At 45.1% G+C, this 16,284-nt stretch overlaps 1 protein-coding gene across 1 annotated transcript in view; it reads left to right on the plus strand.

Moving 5' to 3' along the window:
• The window catches only part of Upf1 (Upf1 RNA helicase), a 46,167-nt gene extending 31,977 nt beyond the window's left edge, over window positions 1–14,190 (plus strand). The window contains exons 8-12 of the mRNA XM_050169363.3: window positions 1,125–1,268; window positions 3,065–3,586; window positions 5,278–5,994; window positions 13,192–13,444; window positions 13,962–14,190. Coding sequence (XP_050025320.1) covers window positions 1,125–1,268; window positions 3,065–3,586; window positions 5,278–5,994; window positions 13,192–13,410 — 1,602 coding nt within the window. The 3' untranslated portion in view covers window positions 13,411–13,444; window positions 13,962–14,190. The remainder of the gene's footprint in view (window positions 1–1,124; window positions 1,269–3,064; window positions 3,587–5,277; window positions 5,995–13,191; window positions 13,445–13,961) is intronic.
• Window positions 14,191–16,284: the final 2,094 nt, after the last annotated feature.

Here is a 16,284-nt window from a genome sequence, read left to right on the forward strand (position 1 = left end):
AATAATTGATTACTGTGAATGTTCTCACACTTACGAAATCAGCCAGTAGCGGTTGTGGGTCCAGCTGCTTGCTATGACACTTCATGATGACACTGCGGAAGCGAGAGCTAGTGATATTTCATTGCCTCTTGACACGAGATGGCAAATTCTCTATTGCATGCAGTGCAATAATATTTGGCTCACATGTTCACAGTACCCAATTAACAAATCAATGCCATTCTCTTACTGTGGTCAAATAGTTTTTCAGGGAACACCTGCCTAGTAATAAAGCCACTGTATGACTGGTACAGCTCTTTCTTTATTGAGAGAAAAAAACAAATGGCTGCTACATTGTATTATGTGCATAAAAAATAATCATCATACAATTCCATAATGAAGCTGTAATTAATACCTTACTTGTACTAATAGGGCATTTTCTACAAAGGGTCCTTCACCAGGCTTGGGCGCAGTGAGCAAGCTTGGTGCATAGTTATTGTGCTGGCTGCAAGGTATTTCATATGCCGTAAAAGCAACTGAAATTCAAACAGCAGCCCAAATGCTTTTACTTTTGAGTGGGCCTTGCTTGCTAGCAGAGCAACCGTGTCATACCAAAGGTGTGTCCACATATGTCTGCAATGTCATCGATCATGGCATGTTACTTTGATAAGTCATTCTATGCAGAACATGCTAAATCTACATCACAAAGGCGCCATGCAGCATTAAAGGAGGAGAAAGGAGGTGTAAGGATCACATGATGCGTACATGATGTGGCCCTTCATCTACAGTATGGTCAAGGGCAGAGAATGACTGTCGCCTGTGGACATTAGTTAGGGCAAGAGAGTGTCTGTGTTGGGAGCTTGCCTTCTGTCTGCATATCTTCAAGACATTTCAATTTCTCCCAGCTCCTCTATTAATGAAACAATTTGAGATTATTGTGGTATAATTCTCCCTGGATGGTGTTTTACAATTTCCGGTATATATAACCAAGATATCTGATGCAGCCTGGTGAGGTAACTGGACCGTGCTACGCATTCTTATATCAGCGCAGGATTACTACCAAAAAAATCAAATAAGTATTTTCCGTACAGCGTAGGGAAGGGCTACCAGTGTTTTAATTATTAAGCCTGAGAATGGTGGCCTTGCAGGCTGCCGATGTCATCTGCTGCACGTGTGTTGGGGCAGGAGACCCTCGGCTAGCGCGCTTCAAGTTCCACTCTATCCTCATCGACGAGAGCATGCAGGCCACTGAGCCAGAGTGCATGGTGCCCGTTGTACTTGGGGCCAAACAGGTGAGAATGCGTGTCACAGTGCCATGCAATGAAAATACTTGTCTTTGCTGTGCAGAATCTATTAGAGGACATTAAAAAAGAAATTGCCTGCCTACATTAGCACAGTCAAATTTCGTTAAGTTACAGTTGGCCGGAGCTCGGAAAAAGTACGTATTAAACCATAGCACTGCATAACCGAAATAGCATGAGTTCGCCCACTTACCTGTCAAAAACGGAACTCTGAGTGCGATGAAAGGGCAAGAAATGTGTAGTATTTATTCATTTCGTGTGACAGTCTGTTATAGTCTAATCTCGTTACTTTGAACACGCTTAATTTGAACATTCGGTTCATTCAAACTGACGACGTGGTCCCGTGAAAGTTATGTGTATTCCAATGGGCAAAGACGCCCGGTAATTCGAATGCCCAAGCATTTGCATTTGCGACGGTTAATTCGAACATACTGCATTGTGACAATGCTCTCAGCAGCGCACCAAATCACGTGGTGGTGCCTCCTACCAGCGTTCCTCTGACCCTACCATAGAAAAAGAGCTTAGGAGAAACTCCTCAAAGTTGTGTGCGAAGAAAAAAAAAAATATGTGGTGGAAATTTGTGTGCATGCGTGTGTAGGCGCGCATCACCGATTACTTCTGTTAGTGACAGGTTAGAGACTTCTGCTAAGTGTTTCGGCACCGCCATGTACACCATAAGTCATTGAAATTTCTAGACACAAGAAACCTTAGCCGTCCGATTTTCCGGACTTTTTGCCATGACCGCAGTTCCGAAGCGGAATTAATCGAAGCCTCCACCACCACCATTTTGATTACTGCGCTGCCTTGAGCTGGCGCTCTTGCACGCAGATCCGCTGGCAGCCATAACCACCACCTTCAGCAACGCTAGGCCTAGCTACTTCGACGTTCACTACCAAGCTTTTTGCTGTCCAGTGCTGTGTTTTATTACGATAGAAATTATGTGGACACTCCAGGCGCATTTCTGTCGTCGCCATTGCCGTGAGGTTCTGTATGAGTGAAAGCGTGTGAGGCGAGCTGGCGAACGGTGGTTCAATCTTGCATGCGCAAGTGAGGAACGCGGCCCGGATGCGTGCCCTCTCCTGTGTTGTGTGTACTGGCACGTCCATTGGTGGTTGTATTCTTTGCTGATGCCGCCACTTTGGTGCTTATCCATATAGGCAATTAGGCATTGCCGGATTCGCGTATAAGTGTAAATCATTGGCTTACCGGCCTCTCTACTAACCGAAAAGTCAGATGATCTTTTGCGACACAGTGTGCTGTTGTCTAGACTATCAGTTGAAACCACGGGGTTAACCTTTATGCGACGTGAAAAAAAAGAGTGATCGTGGTACTCGCTAACCGATAGTCACATGACGTGCCACTACGGGATCAGCTAATATATTTAGGCTCTATGGAAACTGAGTTGGGGATTCGTCACATCTGCATTTTAAGTAGGTACATTTAACAAGGTACTGTATGCCTGTTCATGCAAAGTTAGCTGTTAGTGCATTGTCATGATGGGAACATCTGAACGTTGAGGATGACACAAAGGGTGAGCGTTCAATTGCTAGTTTTCTGTTAAAAGCATACGAAGAAGCTGTAATCTTAATTCTATTCTTCATACTTCAAGTAGCTGTATTTCATTGCACTGCCGTTCACTGGGAGAGTTGGATACAAAAAGTTTAACGACTATAAACATCACAACCTTTCCTTGGATTCGTTCTGATTTGTTAATATTTTAGCGTAAGGGTTCCAAACGATATGTGCACACTCTATCTTAGGGCTGATTAGTGACTCCCTTAATGCAGCTGATCCTGGTCGGTGACCACTGCCAGCTGGGCCCCGTGGTGATGTGCAAGAAGGCAGCACGGGCGGGGCTGTCGCAGTCGCTCTTTGAGCGGCTTGTGGTGCTTGGCATTCGGCCCTTGCGTCTGGAGGTGCAGTACCGCATGCACCCTCAGCTGGCCCAATTTCCATCGAACTTCTTCTACGAGGGCTCCCTGCAGAACGGCGTGTTTGCTGACGAGCGCCGCATGCGTGGTCTGGATTTCCCGTGGCCACAGCCAGAGCGGCCAATGCTCTTCTATGCCTGTCAGGGCCAGGAGGAGATGGCGGGCAGTGGCACCTCGTACCTGAACCGCACCGAGGCTGCACTGGTGGAGAAGATCTGCACACGCTTCCTGCGCAGCGGTGTCAAGCCCCAGCAGGTCGGCGTCATCACGCCTTACGAAGGTCAACGTGCCTACCTGGTGCAGCACATGCAGTTTCAGGGGGCTCTGCATGCCAAGCTGTACCAGGAAATTGAGGTGGCCAGCGTGGACGCCTTTCAGGTTGGTTGTTACACGAGTGGAGGAACATTGACAGATCCTTGCCCATTTACTGACTTGCATTGTTGTACATGCATGTGGGTCGGTAAAATGAGAACTATGAACTAGTATGTAAAGGGGAGACGCTCTTCAAAAAAAAATTTTTTTTATTGTTATTTGTACTAGAGGTATCAAAATTGGTCTACGCCAAATTTGCCACTTACGCTAAATATAGATCTACAAAGTAGGCAGTGAAAAATAAAATGCTCATTTATACCTCTAAACAGCATCTCAAGCGTAATGCATGCTGAAACAGTCAGAAATCTGCACTTTCTTTCGCGGTAGTTTCAGGTTCACAACTGTGGTGTTCATCACGTGCAGCTGCTGCGCAAATACTGGGGCCAATAATTTAGCTTGCATGAAATCAATTAGCAACTTGATTGGGGTCTGTGTCAGAGACGTGCCATTGTCTATGCCGTCGTCACTGCTGTTGTCGCCTCTCTTGCACAATGCTGCCGTCTATTGCGACAATGACCGCCCCGTCGGATATCTCTTCACAGCACGAGGCAGCTTTATCTGCACTCAGAAACTCCTAGATCGAAGCACCACCTATTTCATCATCAGTAGTCAGTAAATTTTCTACTCCACTCGTACACTACCTGGTGCGACAGTCAGGCATTATGACACTTAGCTTTCATAATGTAATCAATTTCAGTAGGTTTTACTTCTTCAGTTGTCAGAAATGTGATAACAGAAAATTGTTCTTTGGTGCTTGTCTCAAGTGGGGCAGCCGTCTTTACACTAAGACTATTACTATGGTTGTTCAGCTGTACTCATCTGCCACCTACTGAAACTTTACAGCAAAACAGTTTTCTAAACTCGCAAGCTTCATGAAAGTGAAAGATTGGCATACATATTAAAGGAGCACAAAGCTGCAAAGGAAGTTCATAGGGGTATCTCTAAAAGAAAGCTTCACAGACCTCAGACTGCAATCTGCTTGCTTCCTGGTTAGTTGAGATGGTAGAGTGACTGTCCTGTTTAGGCATTGGTCTCGGGGTTTATTTCCGTACAAGAAAAAAACATTTCTTTGCCTGCACAGCTGCCTTTTTGAGAAACTCGTATGTGTTTACTCTTCTTACTGCTAGGTTGATGCTAATCTTTTCCTTCTTACTAGAACTGTTTACACTACTAGCACTAATGTCGCCACTTACAGGTCAGTCACAATGAATTTCAATATTTTATTATATATTTATGGTTTTCATTTCATTGAATCACATACTTCGTTCTTATACAGTCTGTACTTGTTACTAGCGTCACAAAGGGCTGCCTCCGTGTCACCGCATGCGCCTTGAGTTTCTTATCTCAGCTGCGTGCTGTTTCATGTGTTCATTGGCGAGGCGAAAAGCAGTTCATCTTCTGCTTCTATTTTAAAAGTGCATTTCGCCACTGTAGTGCTAACTCTTTGTAAAAACAGTTGGGCCGTTAAACACTGCTTCTGCATTTTCTTTATGGCTTCGAGCTGCAGCATCTATATTCTTTTTCTTGAGTTCCTTGAGTCTTTTGGGACTCTAACAAAGCAGCTTTTGCAACATGGACCTGCCTTATAAATCCAACTATGCTTTCAAGCTTGCTTTAGTTGTTATCAGTAGTAGGAAGTTCAGGTTTAAGCTTTCCAGCTGCCTTCCAGTGTACTTATTTTATCCTGGCACCTGCAGGGCCGAGAGAAGGACCTGATCGTGATGTCCTGTGTGCGGTCCAATGAGCACCAGGGCATTGGATTTCTCAACGACCCCCGTCGTCTGAATGTGGCACTGACACGTGCTCGCTATGGGCTTATTATTGTGGGAAATCCCAAGGTGCTGTCAAAGCAGCCTCTGTGGAACCACTTGCTGAGCTTTTACAAGGAGAATAGAGTGCTGGTCGAGGGTCCCCTAAATAACCTCAAGGAAAGTCTAATCCAGTTCAGTAAGCCACGCAAGCTGGTCAACACGGTGAACCCAGGTGGTCACTTCATGAGCACCACTGTGTTTGATGCTCGAGAGGCCATGGTGCCTGGTAGTGTGTATGACCGCTCATCTCAGCTGAATGGTGGGCCAGACTGGCGGAACACTGGCCGTGGAGCCTGGGCACCCCTCAAGGAGAACTTCCCTGAGACAGCTTTTGGCCGGCACCACGACCCACTGGCATATATCGGCCCTGCAGAGCGGGCGGCAGCCAATCCTGGCCTTCCTGTGCCTGTGGGGCTGTTCATGAACATGGCACATGTTCCACCGCGCTTCTACAATCAGCACCAGCAAGCACTGCAGGCACGGCGAGGGGCTGCTGGCCCAGCAAAGGGCCCCCCACCCCGCCGCACAGCCCGCCAGCAGCAACAGCCTCCACCAGGACGGCGTGCCCCACCAGGCTCGCAGTTCAACAGTCAAGCTAGCCAGGTACGGGTGCTTCCTTGTTGCAATCCCCCCTTCTCCATCCTTCTGGTGTTGTGTCCACGGGATCTTAAGGGGGGAGGCTACCCTGGAGACCGAACTTTCTTATTTTTTAAGATATCCAGATGAAACTTTCAGGGTACGTTCACACCACCGAACTATGAGGAACTGCAAAGTTTCATGAAGATATGTTTATTAGTTCCAGAGTTATTGAGGTCTAACTAGGTTATTCATGTATACACCTGAGGAAGAGCCTGGAGAAATGCCAGGACATCGTAGGAAGCTGAAATTCACTGTGATGATCCCTTGATAGATATCCCAGGGGGCTAAAGAGCCTTTTTCTTTAATTTCCCCCCAAAAAATTTTAAGACGACCTTGAATTTGATGTAGCCAATAATGACCACATTCATCAAAAATTAATTGCTTATTATAAATTAACTGCACCAGCTTTCAAAAAAAGAAGCCTGTTACCCCCTGGCAAAGTCATTCAGGAACAGAATAAAAAGAACGGCATACAAATCTGAAGAGCAGTTCTTGAGATATCGCCTTCCCCAGCACCACTCCTAGCGAAAAAATCCATTCCGAGAAAACGGGCCTTAAAGTTGAACACATGTGCTTTTTTTATTAGAAAGCTCCTGCAGAGCTTCTAATTAGCTCTTGCGGCTCCAGGCACACTCAGTGTGTCGGATTTTCGACTGGCGACAGCCGAAAGCACGGTTCCGCCGCTGAAAAGCGTCTACGCAGTCGGCACTCGCAGAGGAAGATCGGAAGTTCGATGCTCGTATTTTTATTTATTTATCACAGTACCCACAGCGCCAGTTTGGCATTACAGTGGGGGGGAGAAGTACATATATCATTGACAAACAGCAGTTAATATAGAATACATGAAAAGAAAGATACAGATCAGGGCAAATCGCCTTCACAACAAAAAGAAGAAACAAAGAAGCAGAGCAAAACCGTACATGTGCGAAGTGAATCAAAGCGGTTCTGTTGACGCAAGCACAACGTACAGAGAAGAAAAATTGCAAGTCATACGGCTGAAGCAAAGGCATCATTTGAAGATAGCGATACAACATCGCTGGGCAACCTATTCCACTCACTGACCGTCTTAGGAAAAAATGACATCTTAAAAAGCTCCGTCCTACATCTATACTCTTTAATTTTAAGTGGGTGATCGCGCCTGCCAGAAGTGTAGTCCGGTGGCCTAATGTAGCTATCACGATTGAGGCCGGTCTTAGAATGATATATATTGTGCAAAAATTTTAATCTGAATGTTTTTCTACGATTTTGAAGTGTATTCCAGCCTAATGTTTCCTTTGTTTGGGATGCGCTAAAATACCGAGTATAATTTTGAACCACGAAACGGGCTGCTAAGTTTTGTACTCTTTCTAGTTTCTTTATGTCTGTTGCAGTCCACGGGTCCCAGATAGTACAAGCATATTCCAGTATTGGTCTTATGTTAGACTTGTAAAGCAGGTTCCTTGTTTCTAAAGGAAAGCACTTCGCATTTCTACGTAGCATAGCAAGAACTCTATACGCCTTAGCAATTATATAGTTAACATGACGGTGCCAGCATAGTTGAGGGGTCAAGTACACCCCAAGGTATTTATATTCACACACGGATGCAAGATTAGTCCCGTTAATGCTATATGTATATACATTTGGTGACCTTTGTCTCGTAAAGCACATCTGCACAGTTTTATCAAGATTTATACTCATGCCCCATTTATCGCACCACTCTGTAACCTTGTCTAAATCTTTCTGTAGTTCATTATAATCATCGGGACCTTTCATAACGCGATACAAAACGCAGTCGTCCGCAAACAATCGAATGAAAGATGATATGCCAACGGTAATGTCATTCATGTATAACAAAAACAATAGCGGACCCAAAACTGAACCTTGAGGCACCCCCGATGACACATCAACACCATGCGACAGCCTACCTCCAACGACTACGCGTTGTGTCCTATAATTTAAGTATTCTTTTATCCATTCAATAACCGTTTTATTTATGTTGTACCACGACAATTTCTCAAGCAGTAAAGAATGGGGCACTAGGTCAAAAGCCTTCCTGAAATCTAAAAAGATGCTATTTACACAGCCCCCTTTGTCAAGAGTGGATGCTAGGTCGTGCGTTAATTCTGTAAGCTGAGTAATACAAGAAAAACCACTTCGAAATGCGTGTTGCTGAGGGATCAACAAGGAAAACAAATGTAAGTGAGTCATGATATGGCTAAAAAGTACATGCTCAAAGATCTTGCAAGGTACGCTAGTCAAGGACACCGGTCGATAATTAAACACAGATTTTCGAGGTCCTGACTTTGGAATAGGAACAACATTGGCAATTTTCCAGTCTGTAGGCAACATTCCGCATGTCAAGGACTTGGCAAAGAGCACATAAAGGTATTTAGACAACGGGCCTGCACAAGCGGAAAGAAGATAGTTCGGCAAGCCATCGGGACCACTGGCACTAGTGGTACTTAAACGCTCAAGTTGTAGTTGAATACCCCTCCTGTCGAATACAATGTCATTCATTGGTTCCCCTCCGATAAGCCCGTAGTGAAACATTGAATCAGTATTAGTTGCGCGCGCAGAAAAAACAGAACCGAAGAACGAGCTAAAACATTCTGCCTTATCTAGACTATCATGCACAAGAGACCCATTGTGTTCGAGCTCAGGAATTGACACTTCGTCTTTTCTATTCTTCTTGATAAACTGCCAGAATTCTCTAGGGTTACTTTTTAACTTAGAATGAAAAGAAGCATAAAAAATACTTTTCGCGTGTGATATTGCGGAATTCGCCTCATTTGAAGCTTGTTGCAATTGTTGCTTTTTCTGGGGTGTCGGCTTCTTCCTGTACGCCTTGTATACTTTATTTTTTTTTCCTAGTGCCCTACGAACTTCCCTCGTGAACCACGGCTTACTTCTAGCCCGCCTTGCCGTCATTACCCATGACGGGACGAATTGGTCACGCAACTCAAAAATCTTCTTTTTAAGTAAACACCACAATTCGTCTACGTTAAGCGACTCTGACAATGTTTCAAATACGTCGTAATACGAGTCGAGTGCCAACGAGATTTCATCGACTTGTGCCTTTCGATAGCTGTATATCCGTCTACCTGCGCTATTAGCGACTTTAATGTACTCCAATTTCAGTTTGCACAAAACAGCGTTATGGTCACTTATGCCTGGCAAGATCAGCACAGGTTGCGTATCCACAGGCAAATTAGTGAAAAGTAAGTCTAACACATTGCTTCCACGGGTAGGTTGGCACACCAACTGCGATAGCGCAAATGAGTTGTGTAACTTCATCAATTCTTTTGCTGACGCACTAGACACATTAGGTATTGTCGCATTTTGCAACCAATTAATTTCGGGTAAATTAAAATCACCACCGATCACTAAGGAGTCATAATTTCTCACTTCTACATCTTCCACTAGCTTAGTTAAAACCTGTACCTTACTGCCAGGAGGCCTGTAAAAGGAACAAGACGCATATCGTAAAAGTACAAGACGCATATCGCGCTCCCGTGCACCGAACACCTGCACTGTCTTGGGCTTTGCTGGCATCGCGTGCTGCGAAGAACTAGCGAAAAGAAAAAAGCTGAGCAAATAATCTAAAAGATAGCGCAAGCTCATGTTGAGGCGGACGGAGCAAGGGGCAACAACGACGCGAGCGCGGCATCAAAGGGAGCAGCCGCCGCCGCCCGCGCAGCAGCCAATGGCAGGCGCGCTTTAGCCCGCGAGATTTGAACGCGCTGCTCCGGCCAATCAGCACTCCGCATCACATCGCGGGAAAACGCCAATAGCGCCTCAACAGCGCCGACGATACCATTTTGCAAGGCAGCAAAATAGAGAGAAAGAATCCACGGTCAAAACGACACCAAGATGGCGCGGGCAGGCCGCATGGGCCGGGAATGACGCGCGCGCGAAGTTTGACTTGATTTCGGCATTTGCGCATGTTTTTTGGGCCGCGGTGGCCTCAAAAGTAGCGTTATTTTTGGTACTTTACGGTTGAATTAGGTGCTGATAATTACAAAACAGGTAGTTTATGAGACATACAACCCAAAAATATGGTTTTTCAAAAATCGCCTTTTTCGCGATTTTTCGGTTTTCAAGGGCCGCGTCCCCCCTTAAACTGAATAGCTTTCTTTGCCTCTTTCACCCATTTTTGTGGGGACGGGTGGCCGGATTGTCTCCACCAATGCATAGGGCACGTGGTCTTGCAAAACCAAGCTGCAGCACACATTCATTGCCGAGCGTCAGCTATCTTATATTCTCTTGTAAGGGCTAAACATTTTTTCATGAATTTGTGACGTATTTCATGACGGCAAAAAGTAAACAAATTCAGATCTGCTTTTAAAAACTGACGTGTTCACTGCCATGTATGGTGACCTTTATTTTACGCTTGTTATCCCATTCATGGTAGCTGGCACACCACTGCGAAGCTGGAGCAACTGAAATATAATTCATTACACTGTGCATTAAACTTACTTTCGTTGTTACAGGGACTAGGGCTTGCTGAAGAAAAGCAGGCAGCGGGACTTTTGTAATGCAGGCAATTTGTTCTTGCACCCATTACCAAGCAATTAATGCCGCCATTGCATTAGTGCAGAAAAATATTTCAGATATCATTCTTTGGTGCCCTACCGGCTCTTATGTCCATCCCAATACTCTGTGATGCCTGCATATACCAAGCATTTAGTTACATATTACACAGACCATGGAATTGGGCCCCTTTTGTGAAATGATGCACCATATTTCCAGTGACAAGAATGGCGTCCTATGGATGTCTTACCAACATCCACTGCCAGGACCTCAATATCCTAGGGATGTGCCAAATGCCTCCTGTGAATGTCTCTCACACGACCACTTGCAGCCACACTTTCCGTGTCCTGCGGACATCCGTTGCATGTTCGCAAGGGACATTAGGTCAGAAATACATGGGCTTCTATGGGGTGACGTTGAAAAATTTAAAATTTTGTTAAATCTAGGAATTCGTTACATGGAGGTTTGTTACATCCAGGCTTAACTGTGTTGCTTGTGTGTCGGCTTGTTTTCTGCAGTCCACGTAAGTTATTAGCTTATGTTGACAATCTTTGATGGTTACTGCAACAAACATTACTATACTCGCAGGCAACTTTCTGCGGCTATAAAGGGAAACCTACAGGGGTGGAGCTTCCACACATGTACTACCGCGCCAAGCAGTCCGCCAGTTCTTTTGGTTGCTCGGAACAGTTTGTTTTCTCTTCCTAGCTTAAAATAACGTGGTTGAAAATGCGGGACTTGTGCGCGTTTTGCCTCCATAGCTTTCCCTTCATAGCCACAGAAAGTTGTCCACGAGTATAATTATAAATTCACAACCTGGCAGGTGTTAGTGCATGGCCGCTCCTTCTTTGTTCTGCAAATGCACTTCTGAATCTCTTGGTGTTTCCCATTTGGGCTCACAGATATGCTTCCAAATACATTAGCAGCCAGTCAAAACAGGTAAACACCAACTGGAAGTAAGCCTTGGTGATAATGAAAGGAACTCTCATTCTCGTGCCATTCAGCCGTGTTATCATTGCGAGTACAGTAAACATTTGACTCCATGTATTTCAACCTTTCAGTTAATTCGATCCTGACCGAAGGTCCCGGCAGGCGCCCTTACATTTCTATGACCCAAACTTCTGTTATTTCAATCTCAAGATTGGCGTTCAGCTGATAATTTGAACTGGTCAGCTTCGCCACAATACAGCCGTGCTTTGCGGTCAAGCATACCAAGAATGTAAAGGGGCCACTGTCATGGGACATAAGGACTTAATTTCACACATGTGCGTGCGCCATCTTCAGTCATAGTATAAGCTCCTAGACGATAAATAAGCATGATGGCAGCCATTAAAAGCTGTTTCTGACGTTACTGTGGTGATTTGAACGCTTGTTTTGCGCACCCTAAGTGTGTCGTAAGTGAGACAGTTAACGAGGCATAGTATGCATTGCTGAACTATACGTGTGCACATGCGCCATGGGCCGAGAAGTGGAGAAAAACCATCTGTGTTTTAGGAAAGCTAAAGAAAAGGAAGGCGGTAAGATGAACTCCAAAGTCGAGGGGTCGTTTAGAGCCAACAAAAGAGTGGTGATGAATATAAATCTTTGAATGCCTACCAATGAAATTATTAGGTGTCTTCGTGCTCGTACCGTGACTATAGACGGCACGTGCGTGTGTAAATTAAGGAACATGTGCTATGTCCCGTAACAGTGGCACCTTTCTCCACTTGTTATGCTTCACTGCATAACATGGCTGCTGTATTTTGGCGAAGCTAACATTAAAGGCAAATACTGCCAAGTGAATAAACGGCTTGTTTCTGTGTGTGTCCCTCTTTTCCTTTATTTTTTGTCTTTCGTATAATTAGACCAGTTTCGTCAGTCCCATCTGGGTCGAATCAACGGAAGTCAACTAGAACCTTACAGAGATCACGGCTTCGCAACTTAGTAACTACTGCTAACGGATCTGCATTCAGCACACTTTCGTGTGTAAAGACTACTTTCCAGCATTTAAGTGAGGAGAATGCTAGATACTTCACTACACCATGTGTTCTTGGACTCATTGATGCAGCAAGCATTTACTGAGCTGATGTTTGCTGCTTGAGCTATGTTAAAAGTGGAGATAATTTTGACTGGCAACAGTGGCAATAGTTCCTATCTAAAGCCTTGCCTCCAACCAAGGCAATTCTGAGGCAAGCAAGATGTACTTGTAGAGATTAAGCATAACACTGTGAACAGTTGGACATTCATTTCCATGGCAAGTGGCCACGGCAGTGACTTGTCATTCGTATGCCCAGCGCTATCTACAGTGCAGCTTTAAGCACAAAATGGCATACTCGATGTCGATATCTGCAGTTGATCTTTGCACTGTTCTCTTGCTCAACAGCACACCATTTGCACTGCAAATGCCTTGTCTGTTGAGTACCTCTGTTTGGACAAGTAGTTGTGACATAACGACAACAAAGAACACTTATACACAGGACCAGTGCGGGTGCTCTATGCAAGCGCTCTTTGTTGTCTCTTTGCACTGTTTAAACTTGCCATGTCTGTCATCCTTTGAGGGTAAGCCATTGATTCAGCTTTGATTTTGGCATGTATAGCCTCTCTAGTTGTGTATTACATATTGTGGTGGTAAAAGGCCAGATTTGACGAGACTTGTGCTCATTGTGCGTGCAGGGAGTACTGTCCCAGCCGGGTGGCAGTGGGCCACTGTCGCAGCCTGGAGTGGGCGCCCTGTCGCAGCTGTCACAAGAAAGCTGCTTCCTGGGGGAGGAGCTTCGCTCGCAGGCCGAGGGCATGCTCTCCCAGGACTCGTCTTACCAGGGGGACAGGCACTGTTTTGGACAGCCACCCTCTTCCTCCACAGCCCACTTCGCAGCACAGCAGCCCTACTGAGGAGCCAGGCAGCGGCAGCAGCAGCATCAGGCAGGTGAGGAGGCTTCCACTTGCTCCAGATCTTCATATGCACATCGGAATGGCAAATCTGGTTTGCTGATTGTGCAATGCCATTAGTGCCATTAGTAGTGACCGTCATTGTGTAAACAGAAGTGACATGTTGCTGTAGTTTCCATGATTTTGATGCTCGTTATCTGTGTTACTGCACAATTGAAGTAAACCTCCTAGACTGACACTGTTGTCGTGGTAACTTTATTGCAAATCTTCCATTAGCCCTCAGTGATTCGTCAAAATTTTGACAAATCACGGAGCGCTAATGGCGAATTTGGAATAAAAACTGTGGAATAGTTTTACGTTATTGTGACCTAGATTCACTGTGAACTTCTTGGATAACTGTTCATGACACACCACTGTAGCCAGAGCTGTGGTTAGGCCCTGCACATATTGAATCATGTGCAGGGCCTATAGGACCTATAGCTTTTAACAGCAGCCTCAAAAAGACTCTGCATGGGCTGCCAGAGTTGATGGTGGTGGTATGTGTAATGTTGCAGGCGGACTGAGGCAACAAGGCCATGGGGGCCCCCTGGACAGGGAGACAGTGGGGCAGGGGCCAGCCCCGGGCATCGCGCGCCGGCGCACCACCCAAAGTCCGGGACCTGAAGAAGGAGGCCGGGCCACGCCCCCCCTCTTCCTCCTCTCCATCACCGCCGGAGGCAGCACCACAACTGCGCAGGCTGCGAATAAACAAGGCACTGTGTGTGCGCGGCGCGGGCAGACATTTCCAGTCTCTTGTTTGACTGTTTGGGAAGCTGCTCAGGCAGCCTGACAAAATGTAGAGAGGCCATTCACTGTCTCTCTCTCTCTTCTTTTTGTGTGTGTGTGTGTGCCCTAGTTCCAGCAGTGCAGCACCCACAGGAATGTTACCATGAAGTCCAGTACATGTATAACATTGAGGTGCATGCTGGGAGAGAGAAATGTATAATGGCACAGTAGTGCACAGATTCACTGTCTGTGCCGAGCTGTAGTATTGTGTTTCACATTGCCAGGCCTATTTAGAAGTGCAGAGTGCTTGCACCACACTGCTGCGATTCCAGAAGCAGGCAATGGGCTCCATCCTGCCCCATATACCAGTAACAGCATGAGCCATTAAGAGGAAGCTTTAGCTCTGCTGCTCCTATCTAAAGACATGGAAAAGAAAAAATTTTTCTCAACAACCACTGCAATGAATTTGATGGTGTTTGTTGCATTTAAAAGAAAAAATTAAAGTCTGTGGACTGTTGGAAGTACATTCTTTATTTATGCCATCAATTTAAAATAAATATTGCTGAAAATTGCAAAATTTAGAGAAACGAAACTATCAAGTTTACAACACTAGCTCAGCAATGAAGAATATCACAATTTGAAAATATTTAATAATATGGCTAAAAGAGACAAAATTTAATCAGTTATATATCCCTGTTAAATATCTTCCTGATTTGTAAATAAGACTTGCAAAACTCTTGTAAACATTGTAACAAATCCAAGTAAGCTGTAATTTAGGAAATCAAATTTGTCCCCTTTTGATGCTCAGAGCTAATGGATGCTGTTCACAGAACTGCAATAAGTTTTTGGTGCAGCATTACAGATCTGTAAATTTGCGTACTAAATTTGGCAATTTTTGTAAATGCATTCAGGTCCTAAATTGAAATTGCGCTTTCTACAGTCACTAGAATTTGACTTTCCTTTCAAGTGCAACAAATTTCCTAAAAGTTGATCTACGGTTTATGTCAAAGGCATTTCTACGTTTTACATGTATATATTTTAATAGGCAGCATTGGAGTTGGGCAGCAGACAAAGCTTCCTTTTCCTCACTAAAGCTTCCTCTCCTGAGGGACTCCCAGTGCGTTGTTTGCATTGCCTTTGAAGTGCCTCTGATTATGCCTTTGAGAGCACTTCTGGTGAGTGCCCTTGAGAACAAATCAAGGAACACCTGTGAAACCACTGGACTGAACTGGAGCACACAAAGACTCTTCTTTGCCCGTAACTGTGCATTGATTAAAGTGGAACTTTTCAAAAGCAGTTTCTTAAGATGTTTTAGTGCAAGCCCCAGCCATTGCTGTCTCGGTGGCTTTTTGTACCACTTTTGGGATAATTGCGGAGTACATTGAGCACAATCTCTTGTAAAGGTGAACAACCCAGAATCTGAGATAGATGATGAGAGGCACAAAAATTTGGAGGGCGCTCAAGCTTCGCCTTTTAGGATGGAACGCAATAGCATTCAAAGATCCCTGACTGCTCACGCTTCCCAGTAATGTAATGTAAGTAATGTAATGCTTACCAGAAAATGCTCGCAGCGAACTCTGTGCACGAAGGCAGGCTTTCTGGTAGAAACTCGGCTTCTTGCGTGGGCCGCGATGCAGTGGGGGCAAGCGCCATCTGAAAGTGTTTCGAGGAAACTGGCTCGCCGCCCTGTGGCTTCCAAGATATATGCCGGCACTCGCAAATGGCGGAAGCCATGGCCAGTCTATGTATGGTAGAAACGCTGGAAAAGGTGTTTCTTTGAGTTTTTGCTTAATAGAATGATGTTTTCTCGTATAGTAAAATTACAATCCGACGCTATCTGTAGGTTGTGTGTAAGTCATGCTTTACGATTTTTTTACGTATTTTAGCTTGAGAAATTCGGTTAGTTCAGTGGCTTCCTTGCGCCATGTGGTGGGCCTGGGTATCGATGGTTCGAAAATCTTGCCGAAACAGCGTCCAACGCTCCAGCGATGCTTCGTACCATCGAACCTTTTTGCATCATGTGGGAATACAGAATTGCGGGACCATTTCTGGCTTTATTCAAAATATAATTCCAAAAGAAAAGCCTACTTAGAGCAGCCCCTATTGCATATG

Source organism: Dermacentor andersoni, chromosome 3, assembly GCF_023375885.2.
Source record: "Dermacentor andersoni chromosome 3, qqDerAnde1_hic_scaffold, whole genome shotgun sequence".
In the NCBI taxonomy this organism is placed as follows: Eukaryota; Metazoa; Arthropoda; class Arachnida; order Ixodida; family Ixodidae; genus Dermacentor; species Dermacentor andersoni.